This window comes from Gopherus flavomarginatus, chromosome 11, assembly GCF_025201925.1.
Source record: "Gopherus flavomarginatus isolate rGopFla2 chromosome 11, rGopFla2.mat.asm, whole genome shotgun sequence".
NCBI lineage: Eukaryota > Metazoa > Chordata > Testudines > Testudinidae > Gopherus > Gopherus flavomarginatus.
Window position 1 is genome coordinate 17782372 of NC_066627.1, and position 13533 is coordinate 17795904.

At 47.9% G+C, this 13533-nt stretch overlaps 2 protein-coding genes across 2 annotated transcripts; one reads left to right on the forward strand and one right to left on the reverse strand.

Annotated features, from left to right (window-relative positions):
- Window positions 1-1080: 1080 nt before the first annotated feature.
- Window positions 1081-2028, forward strand: LOC127030907 (olfactory receptor 6M1-like). Its single transcript, XM_050917601.1, has one exon. It carries the CDS (start codon window positions 1081-1083, stop codon window positions 2026-2028), a length of 948 nt encoding a protein of 315 aa, XP_050773558.1.
- A 10249-nt stretch (window positions 2029-12277) lies between these two features.
- LOC127030908 (olfactory receptor 4N2-like) lies at window positions 12278-13216 on the reverse strand. The gene has a single exon (XM_050917602.1). The coding sequence runs from the start codon at window positions 13214-13216 to the stop codon at window positions 12278-12280; it is 939 nt and encodes a 312-aa protein (XP_050773559.1).
- Between the last annotated feature and the right edge of the window lie 317 nt (window positions 13217-13533).

A 13533-nucleotide genomic window follows, 5' to 3' on the forward strand; every position in this document is an offset into this window, starting at 1 on the left:
GCAAAAGTTACAGCCAAAGAGAAAAACACCCATTGAGGAAAGAAAACTTAGAAAGTCAAATCAGAAATGTACATATCGTTTATTTTACCATATCAGACGGGGGAAAAAAAGGAAAGGAAAAAAAGGGCAGGGGGGGAGAGAACTGAAATTCTGGAATTTCTGCTTTTAACTAAAAACTAGAAACTATGGGGAAAAAAAGAAGTTTTTAGTTCTGGAAAGTTATTAGTCCCCCCCCCCGGATCCGTCTTGTGGATTCGACCCCTCCACTCAGGATCTGTGTTGTGTGTTGTAGAGGAGTAGACTCACCCCTGTGGCGCCTCCTGCTGCTCTCTCAGGGAATTAGCTCATTTTCCAGCCAAGAGCACCCTCTGCAGGCTGGTGATCTGCTGCCTCTTGGTCTCCATGTCCCTCTAGGACCCGGTGCCCCTTTATCTGGGGTGCTGCCCCCTGGCAGTACCCCTTTCTCTCTGGGTCGCCCCTCCCTGGGAAACCCCCACCCATTATCCCCACCTCACCTCAGTATATGGCTACTGCCAGTCATTGTCTAGCCCCCATGCCCTGGGGCAGACTGCAGTATAATCCATTCATCACCGGTAAGGTTGGTTTTGGACCTGCTGCCTTGGCCTACCCTTGGGTTGCCTTCTGCAACCTCCAGTACCTGTTAGCCCAATGCTAGGCCGCAGCCTGGGGCTTTTCAGGCTGGAGCTCCCCAGCTCCTCTGCCTCTCCTCAGCCCTGCTCCAGTCAGGGACCCTGTCTGTAGCTCCCTGCAGCCAGGCCCTTCTCCCTCTACAGCCAGAAGGAGACCGACTGGGCTCCTGGCTCACTGCCTCTTATAAGGGACAGGTGGGCCTGACTGGGGCTTGGCCACAGCTGAGCCTACCTTCCCTAATCAGCCCAGGCTTCTTGCCCCAGCTACAGCCCTCTCCTGGGCTGTTTTCCACCCCGAAGGGCAGGAGCAGGTAATCACCCCACTACATGTGTGGACTCCCATTCATCTTGTCAATTTATCTCATGGAGGTAACTTTCAATCCTTTCCTTCTCACTCGCAGGCCCAATGGATCCTGCTCAGAGGACCCCCATGAATCAGTCTTCAGCAGCAATCACCGAGGTTGTCCTTCTTGGTTTCTCCAGCCTCGGCCAGCTGCAGCTGCCCCTCTTCCTCGTCTTCCTCGTGATGTACGTGCTGACACTGCTGGGGAATGCTTTGGTTATCATCATGATCAGGCTGGACCGCCGCCTCCACACACCCATGTACTACTTCCTCAGCCACCTCTCGCTGCTGGAGCTGCTCATCACCACCACTGTCACACCCACGATGCTCCTTCTCCTCCTCTCCCAGCGCAAGACCATCTCCTTCTTGGCCTGTGCCCTCCAGGGCTACGTCTACTTCCTGGCGGGCTCAGCTGAAGTTCTTCTGCTGGCCGCCATGTCCGTGGACCGCTACGTGGCCATCTGCAACCCACTGCGCTACACAGCCATCATGAGCAGCCGGGTCTGCCTCAGCCTGGTGTTGTCCTGCTGGACGAGCAGCTTCCTCTTCATCTCAACTTCCATGGTGCTCAAGGCCAGGCTACCTTTCTGCGGGCCCAACGCCATTGACCACTTCTTCTGCGATAGTGCCCCTTTGCTGCAGCTGATCTGCGCCGACACTAACTTCCTCTGGGCCCTGGACTTGGCCATCTCATCCTTCCTCCTCCTCAGCTCTGTCTCTGTGACAATGGCGTCCTATCTCTGCATTGTCGCCACGGTGATGAGGATGCCGTCAGTCCAGGGCAGGCAAAAGGCTTTCAGCACCTGCACCTCCCATATCATGGTGGCCTCGCTCTACTACGGCAGCTCCATCTTCATCTACGTTAAGCCGACTGACAATTCCTCTGCGGGCTTCAACAAGGCAGCCACGGTGCTGAACACGGTGGTGACGCCCCTGCTCAACCCTGTCATCTACAGCTTCAGGAACAAGGCGGTGAAGGAAGTGCTGAGGGATGGGATGGACCGGATGGGCGTGGCTCTCCCAAAGAGTGCTTGAAAGCCAGGCTCCCCACCACTCGATGCACCGGGATGGACTCGTTCCCGGCATCCCTCATGCAGAGATACATGGGACTGAGAGTGGAGAGGAAACCAGAAGACATTATGGGAGTTGGCTGAGAATGCAAGAGCATCGAGAAGGAGGATGTGGGCCTTCCTTGAGACGTACAGCTTTGCCATGGGAAGGCAGAGAGAAAGAAATAATAGGAAGAGAAGAGAAGAGAAGAGAGAACCGTCTAGTGTCCTCTAGTGGATTAGATCTAGGGGGACTGGGAGTTTTCGGGGGACTGGGAGTTTTCATGGGACTCTAAGGCAATTGGGTGCTCAAATCCCATTGAAAGACAATGGGAATTGGGAGCCTTAGATGCTTGGAGCAGTTAGACACCTAATTTCCTTTGAAGGTCAATGGAAATTGGTCACTGAACTCCCTTAGGCCCCCTTGGAAGTATTCCAGCTTTGGAAACTAGTTGGTGGCTTGTAGAAGGCCACAATTTAGCTTTATATGGCTCCACATCTCAGTCCCAGGTCCATTTACCCAGGACCGTACCCCAGCTCCTCCTCACACCTACCAACTGAAGATCAAATAAAGACTCTCCTTGTTCCATTCCCAGGCTCTGAGCCACAGGGAATGTAAGAGGGAGAAGACACTGTCATTCGGTATGTCACTATTCCTGGCTCTTTCCCTTGACATCAGCCATGATGATTAAGGTGATTCTGCATATCTGCTATTATTTTACTAATGTTTTTGTATGGGAAATAGGCTTGCAACCAAAATCCATTCTGAAATCCCACCTCTGTCGTGATGCCCCCTGTCCCTCCCGTGTGACACGGGCTAAGCCAAAGCCTGGCTGACATTTCTTTCTCTTCTAAGTTCTCTTGGTTATGATGTGGCCCCCTCAACTTGTCACCTGATCCTCTCTCATCTGCCCGCTCTGTCCTCTCCAACACCAGAGTGGGATTTTTAAAGAGGCCTAAGGGGGTTAAACACCTAAATCCCAGCCCTTTGATAATCCCGGCCCTATCCTTCTCTGTTACCTGGTAGCTAGTTTGTTCATTTTATCATTCATTGTTTAGTGCATGGTGTGATGTTCTGAACAATTTATATGAGATGTCGTATGTAATCGTTGTGTGCTAAATAGATTTAAATTTTAGGATTAGAGAAGAATACAACTGATATATATTTAGGAGTAATGAATATGCATTAGGTATATAAGTAAAGCAGGGCTGAAATGCAAGGTCTACGGGCTGAGACTTGCAGGATTTCAGCTTATTCATAACAGACTGGAGGCTTAAGAGTACTTGGCATATGTAGGTGACCAAAGAATAACCCTAGGCCAGTAAAGCTCACAAGGCTACTGCAAATATGTACCAATGGGTGATGCTGCAGAAAATTGACCCCAATGTTGTGTTCAAGACCTTAGTGTGACATCTTTAAATGCTTGTCCTGACTGCAGGGTGTGTAAATGCTAATTAGGGGCTATGAAAAATGGGGCACCCCAATATTCATGGGGTGGGGACATACGGATAAGGAGAAAAGGGTTGACACCTTCATGCACATACATGGGAGTTAGATGGAGTGAGAATTACGATATAAACGAGTGTTCCCTCATTGGGAAAAGGTGAGAAAACCTGGGGAAGAACCCAAGCAGGAACTACACCCCTGCTGATGATCAAATGGTGAGAAATCCACCAGAATATCTCTGAGGCTGGGGGTTATGACTTCATTTCTAAGTTGTGCGTGGGCATTCAAAAGCATTATATCTGCCTGGCTAATCATAATCTTACTTGTTACTCTCATACAATGTACCATACAGACTAGGCTTTGTGCTTGTGAATGCATGCATGGCCACTGTCCTTGGTCTTCTCGTGTTCCTAGCATCACTAGATCAGAGACAAAGAGCAGAGGTGATTTTCACTCTGTGGAGCTCCAAACTTAGACCCCAAAGCCTGCCTCACAGTGGTGCAAGATAACCTCACTCCAGCTAGTCTAAATAAAATAAAAGGCTACCACATGTTTGTCCAGCATCTAGCACGACACGCCTGGGATCATCAGCTGGAGTTGGTCCTTGCGACCATCACAGAAATAAATTGATGAAGGGAGCTCTTTTTTCATGTCCGAACCACTCCCAGAGGTCCCATCCCCACAGCTGTTGCTGAGTCAAGGGACCCAGTGACATGGCGGAGGCCGAGGGGATAGGCTGGCCTCCCTTCTCATTCACCCAGCAGGGCACAGCTGAGCTGTGCCTATGAGCTGACACTGTGATAGCCAGAGCAGGGGATGAGCATGGTGGAACAGAACAGTAGGTGCAGGATCTGAGCCACTGAACGTGTTTCCCTGGATCTGGGCTGTACTAGTACTGGTTGGAATATTGAAAGGAGTGTGAAACAGCTAGGGGCTCCACTGAATTTCAATTATGTTTGGGTGTCTAATTCCCTTAGGCCCTGGCCTATGCACATTCTCACATACGTGGGAAGCCAGGGCTTGAATACTGGGCCTTTCACACGTCTGCTTTCACCGCAAGCTCAGTTATATGAAACCTAGCTCTTCACTAGCACTTTGCATCAGTAGATCTTACAGTGCTTTACAGAGGAGGTGGGTATCATTGTGCCCATATTACAGATGGGGAAACAGAGGCACCCAGTGGGCCAATGGCAGAATTGGGGATAGAACCAGGGCTCCCAAGGCCCAGTGCTCTATCCACTGGGAAATGCTGCCTCACAAAGCAGCTCAAGCCTTTTGCATTGATGCAAAAGGAAAACGCTGGTTTCTCTGTGCAGTGATGAGTTCTCTAGCCACTTCTGGCCATATAAATCCAGGCTAGGGCACGATAGGCCCTCCTTAGCCAGCACCCTCCCTCCTCCCGCACAGAGCCTACAAGACAAGCACACGGAGATACGCTGAGGTTCCCTTGGCCCAGCTCTCACTGCAGATTCCTGGAGAAGGAGGTTCAGTGATTCCAAGGCCAGAGGGGATCTGTGACGCTGGACTACATAATACTTTATAAAAACATGTTTATAAGTGTGAATATAATGTAACTGGAATGTGCTTTATGCAAAAGGTCTCTTGTAAGGTATCATTATAAAGCTTATAATCTACTGAGTGTATGTAGTTGTATGAATGTATCATTCTTGTAGCTGAAACCAGCAATATGAAATATAACTTTGCGGGCCTATTGTAATTATGCAAAGTGTGGGCCATTCATGGTGGTTTGGAATCTTGTTGGCTCCTATTAACCAGGACAATTGGTTGTAAATGGCTGTTTACTTGTAAGTCTTCCTGTATACTTGTGTGCCAGCTGGTGGGTAACAAAGTCTTACAGTGACATGTGATCATGTCACTTAAACTGGAATGCATCTTACACCTGGTGCTTTTCCATTGAGAAGGAGGGGTGGGAACCCGGAACGAGACAAAGGATTCCTGCCTTGTACCACTGATATATAAGGGGATGGACCAGAACAAAGAAGCGGCCAGTCAAGAAGAAATCCCCTAGTTACAATCTGAGCAGGAACTAACAAGGATTGTACCAGGGGAAAGGATTGAGCCCTGACTAGGAAGGAGTCCAGCCTTAGTGGACCGTCTCAGAGATTTCATCTGTAATCAGTTCCTTAATGCATTAGGCTTAGATTTGCATGGTTTTTTTGTTTGTTTGTTTTGCTTGGTAACTTACTTTGTTCTTTCTATTATTACTTGAAAGCACTTAAATCCTACTTTCTATACTTAATACCTAGGGGAGCAAACAGCTGTGCATCTCTCTCTATCAGTGTTATAGAAGGTGGGCAATTTATGAATTTACCCTGTATAAGCTTTATACAGAGTAACACGGATTTATTTGGGGTTTAAATCCCATTGGGAACTGGGTGTGTCTGGGTGCTGGAGACAGGAGTACTTGCTAAGCTGTTTTCAGTTAAGTCTGCAGCTTTGGGGACATGGGTCAGACCCTGGGTCTGTGTTGAGCAGACTGGCATATCTGCTTAACAAAGCAGGGTTCTGAAGTCCCAAGCTGGCAGGGAAAATGGGCTCACAGGTAGTCTCAGCACATCAGATGACAGTCCCAAGGAGGGTCTCTGTGACCGAACCCCGTCACAGGATCATCTTGTCTGCCCTCCTCTACAGTACAGGCCGGAGAATCCAGCACAGAAGGGTGATGGCCTTTGGCTCACTGTCCCCGCAGGCTGAATTGCATCACAGTGGAGAATATGGCAGGAAGGCTCTCTGGCCCACCCCCAGGTCTCTCAGCAGAGTGGTCCCAAGCCAGCTTGCCTGGTGACGGATTTCCTGTCTCTGTGTGGGGGCCCCGGGGAGCCAAGCAATGAATCTGCAGGGTCCTCGCTCGCTGGCTCCCAGCACACTGAAGATAGATTCTCAGCTAGTGTAAACAAGTGAAGTTCCATTGCCTATGTTGCTTTACATCATCTGGGGATCTGGCGCCTTTGACTCCAATGGAGCTACAGCTGATTGACACTAGCTGGGGATCTGGTCCATTGCCTTCAATAGAATGACACCAGTTTACACTATTTGGAACTTGGGCCCTTTGTAGCTCTTCAGTCTCTCTGACAGGCTTGCAACCAAAGTGAATGCATCATGTTAAAAACATCATGCTGCAATGGATCTGCAGCCAAAGGAGCCTTTTATGTTCCTGTTATCTCAGTCAGAAAAAAAATTGCTGAGAACGAAAGGAAGAAAGATAGAAAAGTTGGGCCATTCATGGGAGCTGAAGCTCTTAGCGATGGTGAATTCCTCCCAAGTTCTGTCCCCAGTGGGAATGAATCGCTCTATCACCATTAGAAGTTACACTTGTAATTAGTCCCACAGGACAAAGAGCTAGGAAAGAGCAGACAGGTTGGGAACTTTTAACTCATCTTTAGTTCAGTTTCATAAGCAAAGAATACGGATTGGAACCTGTGTAACGGACGAGATCCCCAGCTGGTGTAAATCAATGTAGTTCCATGGACATCAGTGGGTCGGCTGAAGTCAACAAAACTGTATCAATTTACACCAGCTCAGGACTTGGCCCTTAGTTTTCAGTCTTTGCCTCTGGGTATCTCTTAGTGACCAACTTCAAGCACCCAGGGCAGCTTGAGTGGTGGATTCCTCTGGTGGCTGCATCCCAAAAGCTGCTGATGCAATCCAGGAGAAAAACATTGCTGCCCCCCAGGGGATAAATGTGTGGCGTTAATGAGGGAACAGGCCATTCCAGACCAGCTGAGGTTCTGGTGGGCGGCTGTAACTATTGTAGGTCACAAATACATCTTTATTTCTGCAAACGCCTGGGGCACCCTTTGTGCCTCAGCCCTGTCTTATTTTTAGCCAAACTCCTTAGACACCTTTGAAAATCCCCAGCCTTAGTGGCAGAATGAATTTACAGAGCAGCAATGGACAAGTGTCTGTAATCGAGCTGCTTGAAATGTGTCATCTCCTAAATTTTCCAATTGAAAAATGTGGTTTCATTGACATTTTCCAAGATAATATGTCAATTCTGGTTGTTTTTTTAAAAATTCCTGTCAGGAGAATCTAAACAAAAATTAAAGTTTGACTCATCATTTCAAGACAGAAAGAGTCTTTAACCTTTGGTCTACATTTTAAAATGGGTTTTGTTTGTTTCAAAACAGTATTTCCAAATGAAAAATTGCTTTTTGTAATCTCAAAACTTTTCATTTTGACCAAGGTTGTCGACATTTTTCTATTTGACATTTTCATATCCCATTTTTCTGAACTTTTCATTGCATCAATTTATTTGTCACTTTGACTTTTTGTCCTGATTCAGCATGAAAAGAAATGTTGACCCATCAGAGTTTCCCGCAGATGGGAAATTCTATTTTCCAGCCAACATTAAGTGCTAACATTCATGGGGGTAAAAGAAGAACCTTCATTATTTCTGTGATCTATTTTCTCTTCATTCTTCACTCATTTAAAAAACTCCGGACTTGTTCCATTTTGATAGCCTTGCTAACCACAGGGCAAATTCTACTTGGTGAAAAAACATGTCTTGAACAAACATTTTGTAGCTCTAGAAACACCCAGCAGAGCTGAGACACTGGGAGATACAGATGGCCAGTAATTGTAATGATTGTAATGGGAAGCGGGTACACAAATTTTTTCGGGGTTTTGCAAATCTTAAACCAAATGGGTTGATGAATGAAAGGAAAAACCAGCATTTTTCTGCTGTCCTGAAACAAACCAACAAACCGGAGACCCTGGGACATCATGAGACAAACTGGGATGATACTGGGACATTGTATGAGAAACTGGGACTGTCCTGGTAAAATCAAGCCACATTGTAACTTTAGGCGGGCTAAGGTTTCCCAGGCCACCTAGTGGATTTGAACATCCAAGCCACTTTTAAATTCATGGGCACTGTGGACTTAAAATTCTAGCAAGGCTGAAAGGCTCAGCCAAGGAGTCCAGCCCCGGTTGTGGGGCCGCAGGTGCAGTCCATAAAGCTCAGTGTCGCTCCTGAGTCTTGGTGTCTGTATATAAGGGTCTTCCCAGGACTTTGGACGTGAAGTTTCCAAAGCAGTTGCTAATTTTGGGTGTCAAGCTTGAGGCAGCCTGGATCTGTTCAGGGATACTCCTTCAGCAAAGCCTCTGAGATGCCCACAGGTAATCAGAGGAACCCTGAGTTCAGAGGCCAAACCCCCATCTGCCCCTGGGGACAGGGCTGGAGGTTGGGGAAGCCTGATTTCCATGGGGCAGAGCTCTGGAGAAAACTCTTGTCACTGTGTCATTTCCCAAGGTTTTTTTTGTTTTTCCATAAGAGAGGAAGGGAGCTGAGCCCACATTGTGAAGTGCTAACAACGTCATGCTGGCCTCAAATTGGTTGCTGAAAAATTGAGATACACCTCTATCCTGATATAACGTGACCCGATATAACACAGGTTCACATACAGCGTGGTAATCCCGGGGCTCTGGCAGCGGGACTTGGGCGGCGCTTTAAAGATCCCAGGGCTCTGGCTGCTGCAGGGAGCCCTGAACCCTATAAATCATCACTGGAGCCCTGCTGCCGTTACCCTGGAGTTGTGGTAGCGGGGCTCAGCCGGCGATTTAAAGGGCCCAGGCTCCCCACAGCGGCCAGAGCCCGGGCTCTTTAAATCACTGCTGGAGCAATGCTGCCACTACCCCAGGGCTCCGGCTGCTGCAAGGAGCCCCAGGCCCTATAAATCACCGCTGGAGCCCTGCTGCCGCTACCCCAGGGCTATGGCAGTGGGGCTCAGGTGGCGATTTAAAGGGTCTGGGCTCCCCGCAGCGGTCAGAGCCTGGAGCTCTTTAAATCATCACTGGAGCCCTGCTGCCGCTGCCCTGGGGCTCCGGCAGCAAGGCTCGGGTGGCCATTTAAAGGGCCCGGGGCTCCCTATGGCCGGAGCCCTGGGCTCTTTAAATCACCACTGAAGCCCTGCTGCACTACCCTGATATAACGAGATTTCACCGGTAAGGATTTCTGGCTCCCGAGGACCATGTTATATCGGGGTAGAGGTGTACCTAAAATCTCTGGTCACTTGTGAAAATGTTGGCCCTCATGTGATGAGTCATGGATACATGCGATGACCCGTGGATGCAGAGACTATGCACACTAGTGGGGTTTCATGCAGGCCGCCACAGAAACTTAGGAGCTATAGGGAATGGGACATGGGATCTTTCCCATTTAGGGGAGGCAGCTCTGATCTGGCCCCAGGGTCTTGGACTGGTTGGATCAGAGGGATGGGGAACAAGGCTAGGCGATTGTTCCCCTCTAAGGGGCACTGTCTCCGATTTGGCCCCAATGTCTGGGTACTGACTGGCACAGGCCGGCAAGGAATAGACTCTAGAGTCTTTCCGCTCAAGGGATGCTAGTCCAGTATCGTGTCTCTGACCTTGGCCCATGCCAGCTGATTCAGAGAATGTGCGAGAAACCCAGCAGTTTGGGGATAAACTGTCCATCGGAAAAGTTTATTCCAGCCCCTCAACAGGTTTATGACTTGAAGCCCAAGTATTTATATTTCTTCAGCTGACATAAATCTGCAAGCTTCACTGCCGTCAATGGTACGTTGATGATTTTCAGGGACTGAGGATCGGGTTCTGTATTTCCTTTGGTGTTTTAACAGAACTACAATAAACTGTCAATGTCTTTCCTGCCTTTAATTATTTGCTGGCTCTGTAGAAATTAGTAAAATACTTGGAGACAATTTCAGTTCTCAGTAACCCCAGTGCAGACTCTGGGGTTAGCAAAGAGATGCTACAGAGTAACTCCATAGATATTGTGAAATGATTGGAGTTATTCAACAGATGCTATGGAATTATTCAACAGATACTACAAAATTACTCCAGAGTTATTCAGTTGTACCACAGAGCTATTCCATAGATACTAGACAATTACTTCACAGAAGATTGATAATATCAGCAATTATTAATGTTATTTTGTGGATAGTAAGGAGTTACTCAACAGAAACAACAAATTTACTCAACCCACACTACAGAAGTTTGGCAGTGTTGTTCCATAGTACTACACAGAGCTACTTCTTACATACTAGAGAGTTGCAGCATAGCTTCCCACAGATAATGCACTGTTACTCAACAGGTACTGGGGAATTACTACAAAGTTATTCCACAGATTCTAAAGATTTCCTCAATAGATCCTTCAGAATTATTACAGAGCTACTCCAAAGTGCTATAGAGATGCTTCATATAGATGTAAGCAGAGTTAGGATGAGCTCTACCCTGACATCTGGTGGTGAATTGTGGCAAGTGTGGAAAAGAACTTCAGGGGCTGATCTTGTTTGCATAGGCACACCCATCCCACCTAGCATGAGCCCACAGTAGCCCAAAATGGTCACTTTGGCAGCTGTGGGATCTCCAATTTCTCTGTTAATAGGGCAGGAGGAATAAAGTGTTGTTACCCAGATTATGTGAAACAAGCACAATGAAACTGTTTTATGACAGAGGATCTCACATCAACTAAGTAGCACTCGCTAGACAGGGACATGGGTTCCAAAAGCCAATGGATTGAGAAAAGTTGGGGATAGGCATGTGTATCTGATGATATGGCCCCTTTTGAGAGCTTGAAATACCAATTGTGGTAACTTTTCTCTCCACTATTGAATAGCAGGGCTAATTTTGATTCTATTAGGAGTTTAGTTGCAGGTTGCTGTGCTGAATTTACTTTAGGCAGTGGTGCACCAGCACTGGGGCTCTCCTACTACAAGCAGAAATCACTAAGAGCTGAAAACACTAAAGAGCTAAAATTCTTGAGTTGAGATCACTGAGTGCTGTATTAAATAGGGTTGGAGCCTGATGATGTATTGCTAAGTGGCTGGCAAAGCAAAGCAGGTTGTGGGATGGTTGGAGTGGCCCACGGAGCAGTGAGTAGAGCTGAGCAGTTTGTGGGGACAGCTGGAGAGGCTCATGGGATGGCTGGAGGAGTGGAGCCACTGGTAGAGCGGAGCAGTTCATGGTGATGGCTGCAGCAGAACCCCATGGACAGGCGGGGCAGTCGACCTCGGACCACATAAGGTGCCCCTTAACACCCCACATGCCCCCTTTCCCCTCCCCCCCATTTCCACCTGGCTTGGGGGGAGGGTAAAACTCTGCAGATAAACTTTTGAACTCTGGGGCTGCACTGACCAGGGACAGAGACTTTTGGATTGTTGGACTTTTGGATGATTTTGGAGTTGCTGGACTCAAGAGACTTTTGGGACTTTGGGGTGATCTTTTGGGTGGTTGGACTTAAGACCCTGAGGGGAAAAGGATACTGTTAAACTTACTTGGAGGTGGGTCTTTCGCTCATGGTTTGTGTTATGAATCCTGTTTGTGGTGTTTCCCCAACGTAATGCCACATTGTTTCCCTTCTTTATTAAAAGGATTTTGCTACACTCAGACTCTGTGCTTCCGAGAGGGGAAGTATTGCCACCTAGAGGCTCCCGGGGGGTGGTAATGTAACTATCTCAGGTCACTGGGTGGGAGCTCAAGCCGGTTCTGCATTGTGCTATTGAAACGGAACCCCTAGATACTGAACCTGACCCTTGTTGCTGCCAACTCAGAGGGGCAGAAGGGTTACATACACAAGAGAGTTACTCCATAGATTCCTTTTAGTTCGTCCATACAACTACAGCATTGTTCCATAGATACTAGAAAGTTATTCAACAGATACTATAGATTTAATTAATAGGTACTGTAGAGTTATTCTGGAATAACTGAGGCCAAAAATTGGCCTTGCACATTACAATTAAAACACAAATAAAGTACAAATACTCAAATTTCTTCACTTTGCAATAGTGCTTTAACTTTTCATCTGCCAGGATATGTACTTGTTGATTAACTTCCTCATGGAGCTTTTGATCTCCTTGTTCCTCAGGGTGTAGATCATGGGGTTGGTGAGCGGGAAGACCACAGTGTGGAACACAGCCACCACCTTCTCCAGGGGTGCGGCCTGGAAGGGCAGGGCGTAGATGTAGATGGCCGGGCTGCACATCACGAAGACCACGATGATGTGTGAGATGCAGGTGGAGGCCACTTTGCTCTCACACCTGAGGGAGTGAGTCTGCAGCCGGAGCAGCAGGGCGGCATAGGAGATGAGGAGGAGGATGAAGCACATCATGATGACCACACCATTGTTGAGGAACATGATCACCTCCACCGCATAGGTGTCAGTGCAGGCCAGCTTCACCAGCTGATGGACATCACAGAAGAAGTTGTCCAGGATGTTGGGGCCACAGAAGGGCAGCTGGATGGACAGAACAAAGAGGATGATGCCATGAATGAAGCCCCCTGCCCACGCTGCTCCCACTAGGGTGCAGCAGATCTCTCTGTTCACGAGCATGGCATAGCGCAGAGGTTTGCAGATGGCCACATAACGGTCATAGGCCATGGCCATGAGCAGGAAGGCCTCAGCGCCTCCCAGGAAGTGGAGGAAGAAAAGCTGGGCCATGCAGCCCCCATAGGAGATGGTCTTGCAGAAGGAGAAGAAGTCAGCCAGCATCTTTGGAGGGGTGACTGAGCAGTAGCAGATGTCCAGGAAGGCCAGGTTAGCCAGGAAAAAATACATGGGGGAGCTTAGGCAGGGATCACTCTGGATGGTGAAGATAATGAGGAAATTCCCTGGGAGGATGATGATGTAGAAGAGCAGGAAGAAGAAAAAGAGGAGCAGCTGGACCTCCTGCGTCTGGGATAGTCCCAGCAGTATGAACTCTGTCGACCCCGTGCAGTTCCCCTGATCCATCCCATCTATGTGGATCTCTGTCTTGCACATACATGGAGAATGAGAATGGATATGGTGACTTGATATTATAGCTGGTCGAAAAATGGAAAAACATTTTTTATTAACAATGTTCAAGATCATTTTTTTTGTTTCCAAGGGCAGTAGAGAGAGAGAAGTCTCTGTAGAAATTAATAAAATGCTTGGAGACAATTTTGACTTTTAGTTACAACAGTTCAGACTCTAGAGTTACCCAAGAGTTAGCAAACAGATGCTACAGAGTTATTCCATAGATATTATGAAATGCTTGGAGTTAATCAATAGATGCTATGGAATTATTC

What these genes read in the sequence shown, in the direction of transcription:
- LOC127030907 (XM_050917601.1), top strand. Translation starts at nt 1,081, where the DNA reads ATGAATCAGTCTTCAGCAGCAATCACCGAGGTTGTCCTTCTTGGTTTC.
- LOC127030908 (XM_050917602.1), bottom strand. Translation starts at nt 13,216, where the DNA reads ATGGATCAGGGGAACTGCACGGGGTCGACAGAGTTCATACTGCTGGGA.